The 18,318-nt window shown below is 46.5% G+C and overlaps 1 protein-coding gene across 8 annotated transcripts in view; it reads right to left on the reverse strand.

The window, feature by feature from the left end:
• Mknk1 (MAPK interacting serine/threonine kinase 1) overlaps positions 1 to 18,318 on the reverse strand; it is a 42,069-nt gene that overhangs the window by 13,699 nt on the left and 10,052 nt on the right. For 6 of the 8 annotated variants that reach the window (XM_048443912.3, XM_048443913.3, XM_048443908.3 and 3 more), the window contains exons 3-8: positions 13,419 to 13,526; positions 11,254 to 11,355; positions 8,933 to 9,030; positions 5,076 to 5,155; positions 3,593 to 3,666; positions 1,615 to 1,719 (exon numbers count right to left, since the gene is read on the reverse strand). In XM_048443912.3, coding sequence (XP_048299869.1) covers positions 1,615 to 1,719; positions 3,593 to 3,666; positions 5,076 to 5,155; positions 8,933 to 9,030; positions 11,254 to 11,355; positions 13,419 to 13,434 — 475 coding nt within the window. In that variant the 5' untranslated portion in view covers positions 13,435 to 13,526. The remainder of the gene's footprint in view (positions 1 to 1,614; positions 1,720 to 3,592; positions 3,667 to 5,075; positions 5,156 to 8,932; positions 9,031 to 11,253; positions 11,356 to 13,418; positions 13,527 to 18,318) is intronic. The other 2 variants (XM_048443910.3, XM_048443911.3) reach the window with 1 other exon arrangement.

The following is an 18,318-nucleotide window of genomic DNA, read 5'->3' on the forward strand; positions in this document are numbered from 1 at the left end:
CAGAGGCAGCTTGGGGAGCAGTTGTAAATCTCTGTCAGGCAGGTGTTACCTGCATGCATCCCAGCTTTCAGAAACAGAACCCCTTCCATTCATCATGCCGCACCAAGTACAGACATCCCCTTCTAGGAATTTTCAGCTCAGGTGCAAAGCCAGGCCCCAGCATGGACACCAGCAGTTTGCAGATCACTTTCAGCCACCGAGGAACCAGGAGGAGCCAGTGAACCTGAACGTCTGCTCCCCTGCAACACCCGGATGTGCTCTATGTCAGACACAGAGTGGAAGGCATGGATGGCAGGCCACAGCTGGGCCCAAGCCCTCACCTCACAGCTGTGCAGGGAGTAGCGCTAACTCACAAACAGTTTGCTCCACCTCCATTCCCCTGTCCACACCAGGCACAAAGCTTTACTTCAAGGAAAGGAATTTTAGAAGTAAAAACTCTCTATGTCCAGTGAGAGAGGGTAAAGGAAAAGAACATCTAACAAAGGACCACTCTGTGCCAGAGGCCTCACACACAACACTGCTATAAGCCTTTATTATATATGAATTTGTGTATATAGTTGTGTGCAACTTCTGTATGTACTGTGTATGTATGCACATACATGACAAGAACTGTGCACAATGATCCCATTGCTATACACGGGTATAGTTCCTAACCTGTGTGCACACATATGCCCACAAGACACAAAGAAGATACACACAACTACATAAATGAATTCATCTAATACATAAAAAGTGTAATGTGCCAACCACCACGGAGGACACTGTCATATCTCCTAGTTCTTACCATAACACCACAGGTGGGTGCTACCACTGAAGGAACACAAGAGGGTTACCAGAGGGTAACTCCATTTTCTATGGCATTAAAAAAATGTATTTAATAGTCTAATGGACTTATGGACACATGTAAAGATTTAATTCACTACAGAAGGTCTGAAATTATCAGACACACAAGATTACCTATACCCTACCAGGTCAACTTGAAAGAGAGATACAGGTGATATGCTTTAAAAGAAGAAAAGGAACGATGCTAAAATGTTTGCATGACAACGGGCCATTCATATATGAGTTTTATATTATTTGCAAAGAAAAGGAGGGGCTGGAGAGATGGCTCCATGGTTAAGTGTGCTAATCATTCTTCCAGAGGACCCAAGTGTGGATCCCAGCACCCACAGCAGGGATCTCATAACCACCTGTAAGCCCAGCTCCAGGGGGATCTGATGCCTTTGGCCTCCTAGTGTACCAATCCTCACTTGCATATACTACCACACAGATACACACACACATAATTAAAAAAAAACAAATTAATTTTAAAAAAGAAAAGAAACATCACTTACAAAGAACAACAGCGCACCATCCCACACATGCTATGGGAGTGTGAAATCAGAATTCTTCTCCCTTCTTTTCCTGTACCTCTGTCTTGCCACATTACTATCTCCCATCTTCCACAGCAAACCTAGAGTCATGTCACTTCCCCTTACTAAGTGGACAAGTTTGAATCTTGAGGAACCAGCTGTGCTACCTCTAGACAGGTTCCCTGCCAGGACTGTGACCTCTACCTTGGAACCTAGAGGCTGCCAGCCCAACCTGCCCACCCAAGGCAAAGGTTTCCATCACCTTTAGTATGCAGGAAGTCAAGGGCAGTGGCAACGTCCCGCACCACTCTGCTGGCTTCTCGCTCATTGAAGTGCTTCCGCTTCTGGATGTGTGCCAGGATGGAGCCTGGCGGGGAGCAGAGGGACAAGAAAAAATGGCTTTGTAGGCTCTGGTAAGCATAACTTCCTACAGCACAAGGTTGGGGTAGGGACATGGGGCTTACTCATTGCTTAATGTCTAGCACCAACTGCGGTGCTTGGCACAGCAGGACCAGCATAATTCTGCTGAACCAGATCGCTCCCTATGAGGAGTTCAGATGCAGAAAAAAATTATATACAAGGTAAAAAGATACTAAAGCTACTGGGGTTGATCTGGCTTCTGAAACCAAAAGGAACTAAAAGTGAACACACATAGGGGTGTGGGGGCTTAGAGACATTTCCTCCTCTTCCTCTGAACTCAGATCCAGATGAGAACACAGGCCTACCAGGGGAAATTCCCATGCTCATTGTGTAAGTAAAACCCTAGCGGGAGGGGATATGAAAAGATAGGACTACTTTTCCTCCTAAAATTCTCTTTTACATGTCATTGTTAATTTTGTTGGCAATGATTAATATTTATTAAGTATTTACTATGTGCCAAGAACTGTTCACTCCTCCTTAAACACATTATCTCAACACAAATGCACAAAATGGACAGAACAGCTATTCCCATTTTATGAATGGGCAATTCATATCAAAAATGGTCAAGCAATTTGCCTAAGCTCACACACTAGCAAGTGATGGAGCTATGACTTTTGCCCAGTAAATTCAGCCTCAGAGTTTGTGTGCACTTCCTTTTATTGGTGGTCCAACCCCTGCGGGGAGGTAAGCAGTCTTGAGTCCACCAGCAACCCTTTCAACCCTACAGTCTGGCTTCAGCAGAGCCACACCTCAAGTGATACAGCTAAAGAAGACCTAGCTGTGCCCAGTATTCTTAACATGTAATCCATACTCACTACTGGACGCCAGGATATCTGGGCTGAAGGTGTCATTCCTGGGTCCTAAAAATGGTCCATGCTTATTCATTATGGCTTTTGCTCTGCTGAATTAGTCTCTGGTTTCTAAATTTATTTAAACAGCAAGGCAGAGAATACTATTCTGCATACTTCTCAGGTGTCCCTAAGCACAAAGACCAACAGCCAGCACTTATGGACCCCTCTGTGCCTATCAGCACAGGGCTAAGTATTTCACAAGTACTGTCTCATTCAGTCTTCAGCACCACTACGAGGCAGGTGCTACCAACAGCTCTGTTGTACAGATGAGAATGCCCTTTGGAAAGGCTGATGTTTCCAAGGTCATGGTGGCTGAGAAGTGTGACTCAGGTTTAGCTTTGTTAGTTTCTAAAAGCCCCTCCATGAGGCGTTCGCCTGAGCTCTGCACATTCCTAACTTCACCTTGTGAATGTGTCCTAGGGCTGGGTGAGCAAAGGGGAGGGAATGTGTCATTTTTGCTTTCACTATGTCAGAAGAGCCACGTAAATGTACACTCCAGTGACAGCAGTGTGGTGGCAGGCATCTTCCTTCTGCCTCAAGGGTGGCATGTTCTTGTCCTCCCTGTATCCTGAGTCTGTGTTCCAAACAATGGGGCCCTCTTCTCCTCTGTTTGGCCTTTCTAGACTTCACAACAGAAGCCAAAGCTTCCACTTCATAATTAATTTAGTTAAATAGTGAATGTGTCAAAACAGTGGATTGATAAATTGATCACTAACAGTATCTATCTATGACTCCTATTATAATGAAAAGGCATTTATAGACTGCCCACACAGGTGACATTCTAAGCTCTGCAAAATGCTAATTATCATCCTTCCCTCCGGCCTCCCTTCTCCCAAACCAAGGGCAGTTTTTAAGTCCTTCATCCTTTTTATTAGCTTGACTCATTTTAGAAGTCTCTGGGATTCATGATGGATGATCACCACCCTAGGTCCTAATCCAAAGTCCAAACACATACTCAACGAGATATACCTCCTTGCAATTTCTCAAAGACCAAGTAAAACCGTGTGTCATCTTCAAAGAATTCAATCAGCTCCAAAATGTTCCTTAAATAGAGAAAAAGGAGGGGGGCATTATATGCTAATGTCCACTAATAAATATCCAATACAGTGGCTATAGTGGGCAGAAATTAACTTGAACCAGAATGCTTATTAACGACTCGTGTTTGAGAAGCGGCCAATGGTGTTAGCAAGATTCAGGTCACCTTATCTTTCCATAATGTTTAGTCTCTGGTGCTTTCACCAAGTCTGTGCTGTCAAACCCCAGCCCTAAAACCCACTAGGTAGAGTTATAAAAAGTCCTGGTCACATTAAACTGAATAAAATCTGCAGCCGACTGGAAGCAATTGCGGCTAATAACACTGAATAGTAGGTGTGTGTCCTGGAGGCAAGCAGCAAATAATTACTTGCCCTCCCTCTTGCCCATAAATCATGGGGCAGTATTTACATTGCCTGGAGAAAATGGAAACATCTGTCAAATAGACTTGGGGCCTAACGTGGGCACCGCTAGACCCTAACTGCTAAGCGCTGCTTAATGAAACCGCCGCGTTCCTGGCCACCGTAGCACTTGTGGCCTTCCCCGGTGAGCACTCTCTGTCTACCCGAGTATTGCACTGCTCTGCCAACAAGGTCGTCTTGTAGCTCAGCGGGGAAGTCACCAGCCTGGATATTGGAGGTGTTGGGAGCTTTTTTCTTTAGAAGAACGAAATAAACCTAGTCGAGTCTCTAATGCTGAACTAAGAAGCTGCAGGGCTGAAAATAAAAATCTGTCCCTCGTAAAAAAAATGCTGACCACTTGGGGAGATACCAGGCTTTTACTAGTGTGAAGGCGTCCAAATAAGATGGCCAAATGGCCTAATTTGAAAGGAGATTGTAGAGGCAGTGCCTGGAGTTAAATCAACAGCGGCCTCCATCGTTCGAGCTTAATAACAAAGCCATCAATACCAGGCCACTGGCTCCCTGCTGACCCTGCCAAGGAATGGGGGGGGCAAATCTTGGAGGTGACCCTGATTTAAAGCCACAGAGGGAGGACCACTCATTTGTAGCTGCGTAACACGGGGCTAAAGGTTACTGTGGCCCAGTTATCAAGCAGAGTGCTGGTCCGGTCTTCATCACTGTAAGGCAGCCACTGAGAACAGGAAACAGCCGTGAACAGTCTTCAACACTGTGTCGGGGTTAAAGTAGCACTAAAGATTGCTACCAGGCACTGATCTGCTGGGCCATCTTCCAAGGCACTGGAAGAAAATGAAACCCCATCCTGAAATAGACACCGATGGGGGGTGCTCATCTTCCTACCCATGAACTATCCCTTCTCCGCCCTGGGAAGACAGAGGGAGTTCCATGAGCTTGTGGAGACGCAGTGACAGCGATGTGGGAAGAGCTGGGGGTAGTGAGAAGTGAACCCTCCTGTGGCCAAGCATCCTCCAGAGAATGGGCCACCTATATAACACACTCACTTGTTTCCTTGACACTGATACAACGTCTCCACTTCACGGAATACTCGACTCCGACTGTGCCCTGCTTGCTTTTCAATGATCTGTGGGAAGAATGAAATGTGTGAAGTACATTACCTGACCTCAAGATCCCCAGCCAGAGCCCCTGGGAGGAGGTGAGGTAAGTCAGACACAGCCCAAATCTACTCTTCAGCAGGAGTCTGGAACAGCCTTCAGTGACATGGGGAAGCAGGACAGCAGCCCCAGGGCTTCCATGTAGTTCTCTCTGGCCATGTACACCATCGTGGCAGCTTACAGAGCTGCTGCTCTGGGGCTGGAGAGATGGCTCAGTGGTTAAGAGCACTGGCTACTCAAGTTCAATTCTCAGCTCCCACATGACAGCTCACAACTGTCTGTAACTCCAGTTCCAGGGTATCTGATGCCCTCACACAGACAAATAAAAATCAGTAAAATAGGAATCTGCTAGCTCCTGGCTGCACATGGAGGGCTGGAGCAAATAGTGAGACAGCAATTTCTACTGACTCTTAATCTCAAAGGGCAGGTATGACTGTGCTGAGATGGAGAAAGGGCAAGGATGAGGGAGGACAAGAGAGGAAGCAAAGACTCTACTCAGATGCCACTCTGCAGTTCCTACAGATAGAAGAAAATACTTCCTTTTCTGCTAACTTTCCTCTCTGGCAGGCTCTGTATAAGTAATTTAGACATTCTCTGTTGGTCAACCCTTATAACCATGCTAAAAAGATAAGGAAGGTGTCTGTCTTCTGTCCACTCCCAGTCCTCTCTCTAGCCCACTTGCGCCCAGCCTAGACAGAATCTTCAGCAGCAAGAGGCTTTGCTTCTCCTCCCATAGTGTGGGCAGCTCTGCTGCCTGGCTACATCTCCACTTGGAGCTTCTTGGCTAGTGTTGACTTCAGGAACACATGAACCCACTCAGTAGAGGTTTGTGTGGGGTCTAGCTGACTCTGAAAAGCCCTCTGGAACTATCCGGAGCCTTGAAGCATTGTAAACAGAGCCTGCTGGCAGAGCTAGTCCCACTTCACAGCTCAGAAGGGAACATCCTGACCCTTCCTTCTAGCTGCTTGGCTCAACACTTCAAAAGATTCTACTTTGATGTAGCACAGACATGCGTATCCAACTGTAACTTGGGTTAGTCACACCTGTTAGGAACTCATTCAGGACCCATCTTTTGAACTATCAGCAAAGTGCAGTGCTGGGGAACGGAAACCATGTTACTCTGAGCTATTCAACTACATTCATCAATCAGGAATTGAAGCACGATTACTAAAAACTAAGAGAGGGAAATTGGAGTTCAACCTGAAGATCAAAGTAAGCAAAATAGCCAGTCATTGGCTCAACCTCAGTTCAAAATGGCAATCCTGCCTCCAGGAATCTCAGAATGAGACGATGTCTGAGAGCTGTCTCCTCCTATTTTATAATCCTCTTTAGGGCTGGTATTAAAGGTGTGCACCACTGGAATTAAAGGCATGTAATGTCTGGTTTTTATGGCAAACTAGTGTGGCTACTGGGATTAAAGGTGTGTGTTACCACTGCCTGGTCTGTAAGGCTGACCAGTTGGGCTATTTTACTCTCTGATCTTCAGGCAAGTCTTATTTATTAAAATACAAACGAAATGCCACTACAAGGGGTGGTCAAAATTAGAGACACCTCTCCAGCAGGCAGGCTTTCCAGCAACAGCTGGCTTCTCTCTGAGGCGGTAACCAATGCACGGACTCATCACTAGCCAGGGAGCAGAACACGGATAACTACTTTGAATTCGAGGCAGTGCGGATCAGATTGCTGGGACATTTCATCCCAGTTCCGCAGTCACTGTGTGGATGCTTAAAGGAAAAGCAGTAGTAAGCCACGTCTTGGGAATCATGCTGCGAGATCTGGCTTGTTTTAAATTACCTAAATTTTTCAGAGAAACATGGATCAGAGGGCCATGTTTTCCTCCTGTGACTCATTCTGGAAGAAATAGACCTGTTGTCCATCCATCTGTCCATCCATCTGCCCATTCATCTATCCATCCATTCATCCACCCACCCACCCACCCATCAATCTATTCATCCACCTGTCCACCTGTCCACCTGTCTTTTTTTTTTTTAAGACAGAATCTCTCTCTATAGCTCTGGATGACCTGACATTTACTATGTAAATCAGGATGCTATGTAAATTAGGATGCTTTGCTTGCCTTGGCCTCCCAAGCACTGAGATTAAAGGTGTGTACCACTGCTGTGGGGTAAGGCTTTTGTACACTGTAAAGATTTGTCACTCATATTGATTTAATAAAACAATGATTGGCCAGTAGCCAGGCAGGAAGTATAGGTGGGGTGATCAGACTAGGAGAATTGTGGGAAAAGGAAAAGTAGAGAGTCAGTCACCAGCCAGACCCAGAGGAAGCAAAAATGAGAATGCCTCACTGAGAAAAATTACCAAGCCACGTGGCTAAACACAAACAAGAATTATGGGTTAATTTAAGTTGTAAAAGCTAGTTAATAATAAGCCTGAGCTAATAGGCCTACAGTTTATAATTAATATAAGCCTCTGTGTGTTTCTTTGGGACTGAAAGACTGCGGGACTGGGCAGGACAGAAACGTCTGTCTACACGCCATAACACTGCTTAGACTGGATGGCTCAGTTGGCTGTTCTAAAATAAACTTAACTGACATGACACCCCAGCCTCCGTAAGCCTTTCCATGGAAAACTCAGTGGTCCTCAAACAGTGTGTCTCAGAATCATGGGGACACTTTTGCAAAGATGTAGCTTCAGGCTCTCTCCTACACCGAGAAACCTGTCTCTTTGTGCTGCTGGCTCACTGGTTGATGGCTGCCCACTGCAGTTGACATCTGCCCTCCATCAGGATTTTCCAACTGTCCTGACGATCACACCTGGATGGTGACATACATACACAGTGCTGGGCCAGGCCTAATTTCTAACGCATTCGGGCCAGATCATGAGCATTTCTCAAACTCCAGGGGACACTGGTGCTGCTGGCCCAGGGGCCCTACTTTGAGAACCTCAGCTCTGCCTCTATCCCTTCAGTAGCCAAAGGGTTTGAAAGTGAGACATGCCAGAGTCATGCAGCTAACTAAAGGAAACACTGAGGCGAAGCCCACATCTGCCCCAAAGCTGAGTGGTAAGTCACTTCAGGTCTTAGTCCTCACTGCTTATACTTTGTGGTTTATCATAATCACTTCACCAGATTTTGAGGGCAGGAACTGTCACTCTCATTTACATATAGAAACCAGGGCTTCAAGGGTTCAGTGAGTTGCCCAAAATCAAGTAAGTTTGACTCAGGATTCCGGGTGGTGGTGTACACCTTTAATCCCAGCACTTGGGAGGCAGAAACAGGTGGATCTCTGCGGGTTCAAGGCCAGCCTGGTCTACAGAGCTAGCTCCAGGACAGGACCCAAAGCTACAGAGAAACCCTATCTCAAAACAAAACAAAACAAAACAAAACAAAACAACCCCCCCCAAAAAACAACAAAAAAAAGCAGATTCAGGTAGAGCTGATGTCACTTATCACAGTAATCAGAAACAGCCTACTATGTGACAGACATGGATGTAAGTACATTACATATATTAACTTATTTAATCCCCATAATCCTATGCAAGGTCTATAGTTTACACCCATTTACAGAAGAGGAAACGGAAGGACAGAAGGCTGAGTAACTTGTTCAAGGTCAAAAAGCAATTAAGTCGAAAAGCTCAGATTTGAGTCTGGTGAATTGCAGGTGTGGTTACCCTCCGTCCTGTTCTTTCTGAGCTACCATGCTACATAGTACACCATTTATTTGATGTGGGACAAGCTAGGAAAGACAATTTGCAAAGTAGGGGTGGAGACTGTGTGGGATACTCACTTTGACAGCGTATTCTTTGCCAGTCTGCAGGCTCACAGCACCCTGGACTTTGGCATAGGCTCCCTCTCCCAGCAACTCAGAGGTCAGCTTGTACACATCTAGAGGGAAACAGGCAAGAGAATAACCAGGTGAATCACCCCACTGCAAGCCATGGCAGGAAGAGCTACTGTCACTTGGCTTCTCTGGTCTGCTCATCCAGGCAGAAGAGGCCATGGTGCCTGGAGCCTCAGTGACAAGAACCTCCTAGCTCTCCCGGACAGCTCCCGACTCTTAACAAGACTCAGCAGACACCTATTCCTCATTTTAGAGATGAGGTCAGAGGAGGGATTTCAATTCAGCACCTGCTTTCTGGGCACCCACTGTGTAAGGTAACATAATAGGGACAGAGTGAGGAACAGAATCCAGTCCCTCCCCTCTAAGGGTTGGGTCCAGTAGGGAAGGCAAACATACACAGCAGCCCAGAGTAACCCAGGCCCTGCTGAGTACCATGAGGTGGCAGCACAGCAAGTGCAAGGAGTGGGGGAGGAGCAAAGAAGGGAAGTGAATGGGGAAACCCACCGGGCAACCCAGGGATCCTTGAAGAAGGGTATCATTTGAATAAACAGCATTCATTCATTCATTCATTTACTATTTGCTGAACACCTACTATGTGCCCAGCTCTGTGCCAGGCATGGGGACAACTATTTTATACACACAAAGTGGAGGTCACCAGAAGAGCCTCAGAAGTTTCTGAAAGTCACCCACAGGAAATAAAGACACAGAGCAGGATGTAAAGAATGCCTTGAGGATCCAGGTCAGAGTGGTCATACAGAGCAGTGACAGACCCTGGCTCGAAGAGGGTTCAGAACACCTGCCCAAGGCCACAAACAACACAATTCTCTGAGCCTCTTCCTAAGGAAGCTGTGGCTCTACCACAGCCCTTGCTGGAACTGACCTCATCCTCCCTTGCTCCCTTCCTCAGCCATTCTCTTGAGGCAACCTAGTTTTCAAACCTACAGCCTGAGCAGAAGACTTGATCAACATCAGGAGATTTTATCACTCTTAGTCATGAGATGTCTGTGCTTGCATGTGTGACAGGAAACCTTTCTGTGTTCAACAAACAAACAAAAGACCTGCTGATATGTGATGTCTTCTAAAGCCCCAGGGACTCTTCTCTTCCCTATTGCCCAATACACGCATGCACGTACACACACACACACACACACACACACACACACGTGAGCCAGATGTGGTGGTACATGCCTTTAATCCCAGTACTTGGGAGGCAAAGGCAGATAAATCTCTGAGTTCAAGGCCAGCCTGGTCTACACAGTGAGTTCAAGGACAGCCAGGGCTACACAGAGAGACTCTATCTCAGGGGGGGAAAAAAAGAAAAGAAAAGCAATAAGCCTCTATACTAAGTGCTCTCTTGGTTCCATTACAGTCTATCCTTGCAGCTGTCTATAGGAATGGATGGCCCATGTTGACACTGTTGACTACCATCTGTGGGTGATTTAAAAGGCATGCTTCTCTCCCACAGCATCCTTCAGTACTGCCCTTTACACCAAGATGTTAGGTGATAGGAGTAAAGTATTCCTGATTCATACAGTGTTTGCTATCAGAACATTCTACAAAACTATCAATTTCCTATGTGTGTGCAAGTCTAGGAAGAGGGCCCATGAGGGGAAGTTACTTCAGGTCTCACAGTGAAACCCACATAAAGGAGATAAGTTATTCCTAAAAGAGGCTACTGATCCTTTATCACTTAGTAGAAACACCCAGTGATTCACATCTTCTCATTGAATGCCCACAGATAACCCTGGTGGCCCCCAGCCTAGTGCCTTAAGCCTGGTCGTCCAAAATGTCTCATGATGCAATGTCGTGTACCCTAGATGCAATGACTTCTCAAAAGGAGCCAAGCACATGCAGCACAAGTCGCTGCAGCCTCTGGGAGGCCAGTTCCCTACTTAGAGAAGTCTGCACTGTCACTGCGGCTGTGGCCTCGGTGTTCTCGCTTCCTCTTTTCTCATTCTTCTACCCCCAGCCTTGCAGGAACCACCAGAAGGCAGTTTGCATCTAAAGAGGGGCTGGTACATGTGAGGCTCTTAGCTCTCAGATTGGCTTTTCTGCCACTGAGGTGATGTTCACACCACTGAGAGGAGGCCAGTACCTCGCCTGAGAGATTTGCCCATCCTTTCTCCCTCTTGCTTGCTTCTCACTCACCCCTGTCTTACTAATCACAAGGATGACCTGGCTCTGAGGTGAGGTGTCCTGGAATCTGGTCCTGAGGATGTCACAGATGCCCCTCCCCTCCTGCAGCCCAGACTCAGGCCCAGACCAACCTTCAAACTTTCCTGGCAGAGAGTCAGTGGCCCGGGTCTTGCGCTTCTTCTTCCTCCTCTTGTCACTATCCACGATGGGAAGGGGCTCACTGCTGCCCATGTCTGGGAGACAAGAAGGAACATGAAGGAAACTGCACTGTACTGATCAAGCAGTGAGTTTACCCATAAGGAGAAAAGACAGAGACCCAGGAGCTTTATACTGACGGTTTTAAATATCTGTGAGGGATATTGATTTGTTTTGACCCAGGAGGCAAAACTAAAGGCAAAACCATTATAGGAGATCATTAACTGTGGGAAGGGACTCAGACAGGCAGCTAGATTAGGAGAGGCCACCACAAGCCTGCATTTGCCAAGCTGATTAACACATGGATAAAGATCTGCCACCAGCTAAACCAGAGTTCCCAAACAGAACAAGCAATCTACAAGCAAAGCCCACCTGTGATCATCAGAAAGGGAGGGTCCTTGGGACTAGGAGCTAGGTAAGGAAGGGACGAGGAATAGAACCTGCTGGTAAAATCAGAAGCTGAGCGCTGTTTCCATGGATATGCACTGGGGGCTGTGAAAGGCCTTCTACAGAGTCCACTTTATCCTCAAAGACAAGAGGGGTGGGGGCTGGGCTGAGCCTAGCCCCCAATTCCTTCACCCCAGGAGCACAGATTGAATGCCACATCATCCTCTCTTTCCCTGGTCCTTCCTTGAAAGAGTGCAGAGAGGCCAGCAGCTGACAAGTCTAAGACAGGCTGCTGGATGAGGTCACTTATTGTAAAAACATCATTATCTCGCCCCGGCAGGCACCTGGCTCCCATGCTGGCAGACACAGACATGGGACATATTGGGCAGGAAGGGTCAGGACAGAATGAAGCAGTAGGAGACTGAGAGGGGAAAGAGAAAAAGAGGAACAGTGAGAGCCAATTGCAGTTTTGTTTCTAGGCCACTCTAGTAGGGGCCTTCCCCTGCTAAAGATAAATTACTTATAGAACATGTCGTGGCCCTGATCCAGAGTGGAGCCTTAATACTCTTTGCCTGCAGTTAGAAATAATAAGATTTCTCTGAAGTCTCTGGGTCTAAATCCCCACCAGGGTGATTAAACCTCTGCATCCTTCTAAAATAGAGGCACTGAGAGCTGATGGGCAGAGGGCGTGAGAGACTTTCACACCAGACTTCAATAAACATAGGCTCTGAGGGTTGGCTTTTCTTGAGAAATTCAAAATGGAATCTGGCTCTTTGCTCACTGAGGGCAAGGCCCACTCCCTCCTCCAAGGATCCGATGGAAGACTGCTCAGTGCCCCTACCCAAATGCTGGCTGCTCACAGAGGCAGGCACTTGACAGCCGTTAGCAGGAAGCATGCAGAGCGCCACTTTCAGTGCCACAACCCAGAAAGCACAGCTAAGCAGCAGAGCGTCTGACGGCTCGACTTAGAGGCATCCCTCCTTCCATTTTAGGGAACTGATAACAGCAGGTTTTCAATTACACTCCAGAATATGGAGAAAACACACACACAGAGATAAAATGAATCCACAGAGTATCTAAAAATACTACTCCTGCCGACAGCTTCAAACACAGGTTCTACCTGGGGACAACAATGCCCTATGGCTCTCAAAGGATTAAATACTGCTATTGAAGTAGCCACACGCATAAGGTAAATTACAAGGAAAAATGCCATCCAGATGCATTTACAGGACATTGTGAGAAATCCTTCAGAAACAAAGCACAAGGTCATTCATCTTTGAAGGTCTGGAGGAGCGGGGCAGGATGGGACAGGACGGGACACGACTGGACTACCGTCCCTCTGGTATGCGATCTAGGGTCAATGCTCATCCCAACTATTTACTCACCAGTGCTGCAAACCCAGAGTGGAGGGAACAGATTGTGGTTTCAGCCCCTTCACCCTCCCCTGGCCACATTCCGATTAGTGGCCTGTGGACAAACCAAACAGCCAACAGGCAGGCAGTGTGGAGAACAGCAGGAGAGCTGGCAGCATTGTGACTCACAGGGGACTCTCAGGCATACTTACAGCTCTAGATAGAAAACCCTGTTAGCAGCAATTTATACGTGCTCTTTACCACAGCAGGACTGTGGAGCCCCCAGTGGAAGTAGCATACCCCTGGGCAGAGCCACACATTCAATGTTAGATTTTATGGCTTCACACACATAGACAGAATACCTGGTCTATTCTGCATGGATCTCAGTGGAAGACGGTACTCCAGGAGGGACAAATGGTTAAGGTTTTTCTTGCAAACAGAACTTGTTGAGGGAGAGTTGTTTTTTGAAACTAGGAAGGAAACATGTAGGAAAACAGTGAAATGAAAAGAAGCGTGTATAACTTACCCTGCTTTCATAGCAAGAGGTACGAGGCGGGAGAGATTGCTGGGAATGAGGCGGGCACACTCTAGTTTTAGCATGGAGTATGTCCCAGCCACTGGACAAATGCATCCTCAGGGAAGCCCCACAATCACGCTGTACCTTGACTTCCCTGATTCCCCTGGTTGTAGGAATTCTTCCTGGCCATCAAAGCCGGCTCAAAAGTCCTTACCCCATGCAGCTCCCCAGTAACTCCAGATGAGTTATGGTGTGTGCAATCAATCACTCTGGAAGTCAGGCATGAGACAAATGGGGTAGCACTGTGTAAAACTAGTGGCTGGTATGTCTGCCTCTGTCTCCAAGAGACAGTATCCACTAGGACACTGATTTTCTCCGGCCTTGATCATTCCCTGGGTTCCTGCTCTCACGCTCACATCAGCAATACTTGGGGACCCCATCTGTGTATTCTGGTGGAGGCACACGTGGAATGAAAGGAAGCATACTGCAGACGGGGAAGACACATGGGCCTGGGTCAGGAGAACAAAAGCAGCATTCTGGTGCTGGTGCTACCAGACAACATCAAGTCAAGCAACTCTGACTCTTAAAGGCCTTAGTTCCTTCATCCTGAGAACAGGTCTAAACACACCTCCTCTGGCTGCCTGCCAGATTATAAGATCTCAATGACACAGTTAATACAAATGTGCTTTAAAAATGTATTGTATGTGTATAGCTATGCATGCACACATACTAACACAGACAGAATGGGAAGTCTAGGCAGAAATGCAGGAACCTGTTAATATGACAACTTAAAGTGTGAAACTGTCTAGTCATGCTGAATAGTTTATATGCTTTCCCCCAAACAGGGTTTCCCTGTAGCTTTCGAGCCTGTCCTCAAATTAGCTCTTATAGACCAGGCTGGCCTCGAACTCACAGAGATCCATCTGCCTCTGCCTCCCAAATGCTGGGATTAAAGGCGTGCACTACCACTGCCCGGGGTTTATATGCTCTTTCAAAAAAGTCCACACCACTTTTAATTTATAGACATGCTCTATGTGATGGGGTGGTTTTTATTTTCTTCTTCATTCTTTTCAGGATTTTCCAAATGATACATGATTGAAATTTATCATTTTATCCCATTATTATCTGAATCAAATTGTACTTTAAACAAAATAAGTGGGCTGGGGGTGGTGCATGGAGCTCAGAATTGGGGCTGCAAGGAACTCAGTAGCAGAGCTTTTACTTAGATGTTCAAGGCCTTAATTTTTATCTTCAACACTGGGGAAGAAGAAAAAAAAACTTTTACTGAAAACACTTTGTAACTTAGAAGCTGACTACAGTTTTTCAAATTGTGTCTAGATTTCTCTGTATTAAAATCCAATGTTTAGCTAGGTGTGGAGGCAAAGGCCTTTAACCCCAGCACTCAGGAGACAGAGGGAAGCAGATTTCAGTGATTTCAGTGAGTTCAAGGTCAGTCTGGTCTACAAATCAAGAGTCAAGGCAGGGTTGCACAAGGGTGGAGAGTAACTGAAGAAGACATTCAGTGTCAACCTCCTGCCTCCACACCTCTGTGCACAAATATATATCTGCACTTACTTACACACATATATATATACCCACATGAATAAATTTCACTAGAAGTATAGCAGTATAGGTTTTGAGGATACAGATCTAAGACTCAGTCTGGCACCTTTACTCACGGAACAATTGAAAGAGGCCAAGGAGTCCTGGGGGTGGGACACAACCTATAGCAACAACAGGTACTAGCCACTGTTCTCCCCAGCAGATAACCTTAAGGTCTACTTTCCAAAGCAACTGTCACTTCTTCACAGAGCCTGATGAGTCAGCCCCACTGTCCCTCGGGTTACCAGACAGCACTCCATTCTTTGATAGAGTCTATACATAGATCGCCAGCTGTCATACCTCATGTTTGGCACCAGAGGGTCATCTGGTTCACTAGGCTCTGAAAACAATTCTTACTCCCTTCCCGCTCCAACTCTGGAGCTCTTTAAGGATCCCAGTCTGCCTGAGTACTTCCTTCGTTTGAAGGCTTTCTAGGAAAGGAAGAATAGTGGAGAGCAGGTTGAAGGGCATATCAGAGACAAATCCAGCTGTGTCCTCAGGGTCAGCTGAGGAGAATGGACAATGGGAGGAAACCAAGGGGCTGGGAGTAGCTTAGTAAGAGTGCTTGTCACCACGCTCAGGATCCCGGGTCCCATCCTCATTAGCAACCATAACAAAACCATAGACAAAAAAGGAAATGGAGGAACTGAAGGAAGTTTGACACATACTTTAGGAAGGGGTTGAGTAAGCCATGTGAGACCAGGGAAGAGGGAACGCGGAAGACTGGGGTCATCTGTGCCCCTGTAGCAACAAAAGCTATGGTGCACACTACCATAATATTTACAGTGTACACTCTCATGTGGTCCTCATGTGGCAGGCAATGTCTGAAGCTCTTTACAGTTACACACTCTACAGACCCACTGATGCAAGCTTCACAACTCAGAAGCAAGCAATTACTACCCACATTTTACAAATGAAGAAACTGGTACAAATGGGTAAAAGTGGTATTCATGATCATCTCGTGAGTAAGCGGCTGTGCTAGAACTTAAGCCTGGACTCTGGCTCAAGAGTTCTAACCTGAGATGACGTTGTTTTCAAACATTAATGCTGGAAGGCAGAGGAGGCAGCTGGTGACAACCAGGCACCAATATTATTGTTTATAGATCTTGGTACGTGCTTCTTTACTGATGTACTGTGCTGGCTAATTTTATGCCAACTTGATACAAAGTATAGTCATCCAAAAGGAGGCAATCTCAACTGAGAAAATGCCTCCATAAGGTCTGGCTGTAGGGCATTTTCTTAATTCGTGTTTAATGGGGGAAGGGTACAATCCATTGTAGGTGGAGCTACCCCTGGGCTGGTGGTCCCGGGTTCTATAAAAAAGCTGACTGAGCAAGCCACGGGGAGCAAGCAAGTAAGCAGCACCCCCCATGGCCTCTGCATCAGATCCTGCCCTGACTTCCTTCAATGATAGACTGTGACCTGGAAGTGTGAGCTGAAATAAAGTCTTTCCTCCACAAACTGCTTCTGCTCATGGTATTTCATCACAGCAACAGAAACTCTAAGACAAGTGCTATGAGACTCTGACCTCTCAGCAGGTGTCCAGTCCCTCAGCTCAGTTTACACACGTTTCTTGCATGTGCTCTGATGTCAAAAGGGTTGGGCAGCTCTCATCTAGCTTACCTAAGTACAAAGGCCTAATATTCACAACCTCACTACTGTATTAGTTAACTTTAACCTTCCAGAAGTCTCTTCTTGCCCTGGAGCATCTTCGTATTTGTGTTTTGTCATCTTACAGAAGATGAGCTGCAAACCAATGTCTGTCTAGGCACTTTATTTAAGGCAGTTCAGAATGAAGCAAGGTGACAATCTTCTCCAGTCTGACTTGGGAGTTGGATGTGGTTTCTGACGACATCACTATTAAGTTGAATCCCTGGTTATTGGGAATTTGCCACCACGGATATAATAAGTCAATCAAACCTAATTAATAAATCCAGGCTTATTCTGAGCAGACCCAGGAGAAGTTGAGGAGACTACAATTGGAACACATGAGATGGGGGCTTTTAATGGGAGTGGAGCCCCTGATGAGGCTTTATCAGGGGTAGAGTCTGGACTGAGGCAACGCCAGGGAAGGGGGCTTGGGGTATAGCTTCCACCCAAACATTCCAGATTCTTTGGGGGCTGGAGTGAAGTTTCCATCTGAACAATCACTATGTATAAGGGAAAAGGAAAAGGCACGTTTGAGCAGAAGCTGGTCAAATTTAACAGACAATAAATGTCAGGAGTCATGTATGAAAGAAGCTCCATCAGAGGACAGTCTGTGAGAGTCCACAGAACTGGAGGGTTTTTATTTCAGGACCTCTGTGGTGGCTTGAAAGAAGTGGCCCCCAAATGAAGTGGCACTATTAGGAGGTGTGGCCTTGATGGAGGAAGTGTGTCGTGTGTGGGAGTGGGCTCTGAGGTCTCCTATGTTTAAGCTAGGCCCAGTGTAGCATTCACTTCTGCTGCCTTCGGATCAAGATGCAGAAAATCTCTCAGCTCCTCCAGCACCATGTCTGCCTGAACACTGTCATGTCCTGCCATGATGATAATGGACCGAACCTCTGAAACTGTAATCTACCCCAATTAAATGCTTTCCTTGATAAGTGTTGGGGGTTGGAGGGATGGCTCAGAGGTTAAGAGCACTGGCTGCTCTTCCAGAGTTCAATTCCCAGCAACCACATGGTGGCTCACAACCATCCATAATGAGATCTGGAGTCCTCTTCTGGCATGAAGGCAGAACACTGCATATGTAATAAATAAATAAACATTAAAAAAAAGAGTTCCCATGGTCATAGTGTCTCTTCACAGCAATAGAAATCCTAATTAAGTCAATCTCCATATGTAGAAAGGTCGGGCCATGTGGTTCAATACAGTTGCAGTGAAAATGGCATCAGGGAGATACTTTGCAGACTGTGATACTCAGATGCCCAGAGGCAAACACCCAGACGCATCTTCTCCCTCTGCTTGGACCCTGGGATCACAGGGAGCCTTCATAGCCACATAGCAATTCCTGGTGGAAGGAATGACATCAGAAGGATATGGAAGCAGAAATAGGAAGTGTGTGTTTACAGATGAAACAAAGCAGGAGCAAAGGGCAGGGCTTGGGTAGGAAGCACAATGTAAAGGCTGAGAAAAGCAAGCTAAGCTAACCATCTAAGCTC

Source organism: Myodes glareolus, chromosome 3, assembly GCF_982192425.1.
Source record: "Myodes glareolus chromosome 3, mMyoGla1.1, whole genome shotgun sequence".
Taxonomy (NCBI): domain Eukaryota; kingdom Metazoa; phylum Chordata; class Mammalia; order Rodentia; family Cricetidae; genus Myodes; species Myodes glareolus.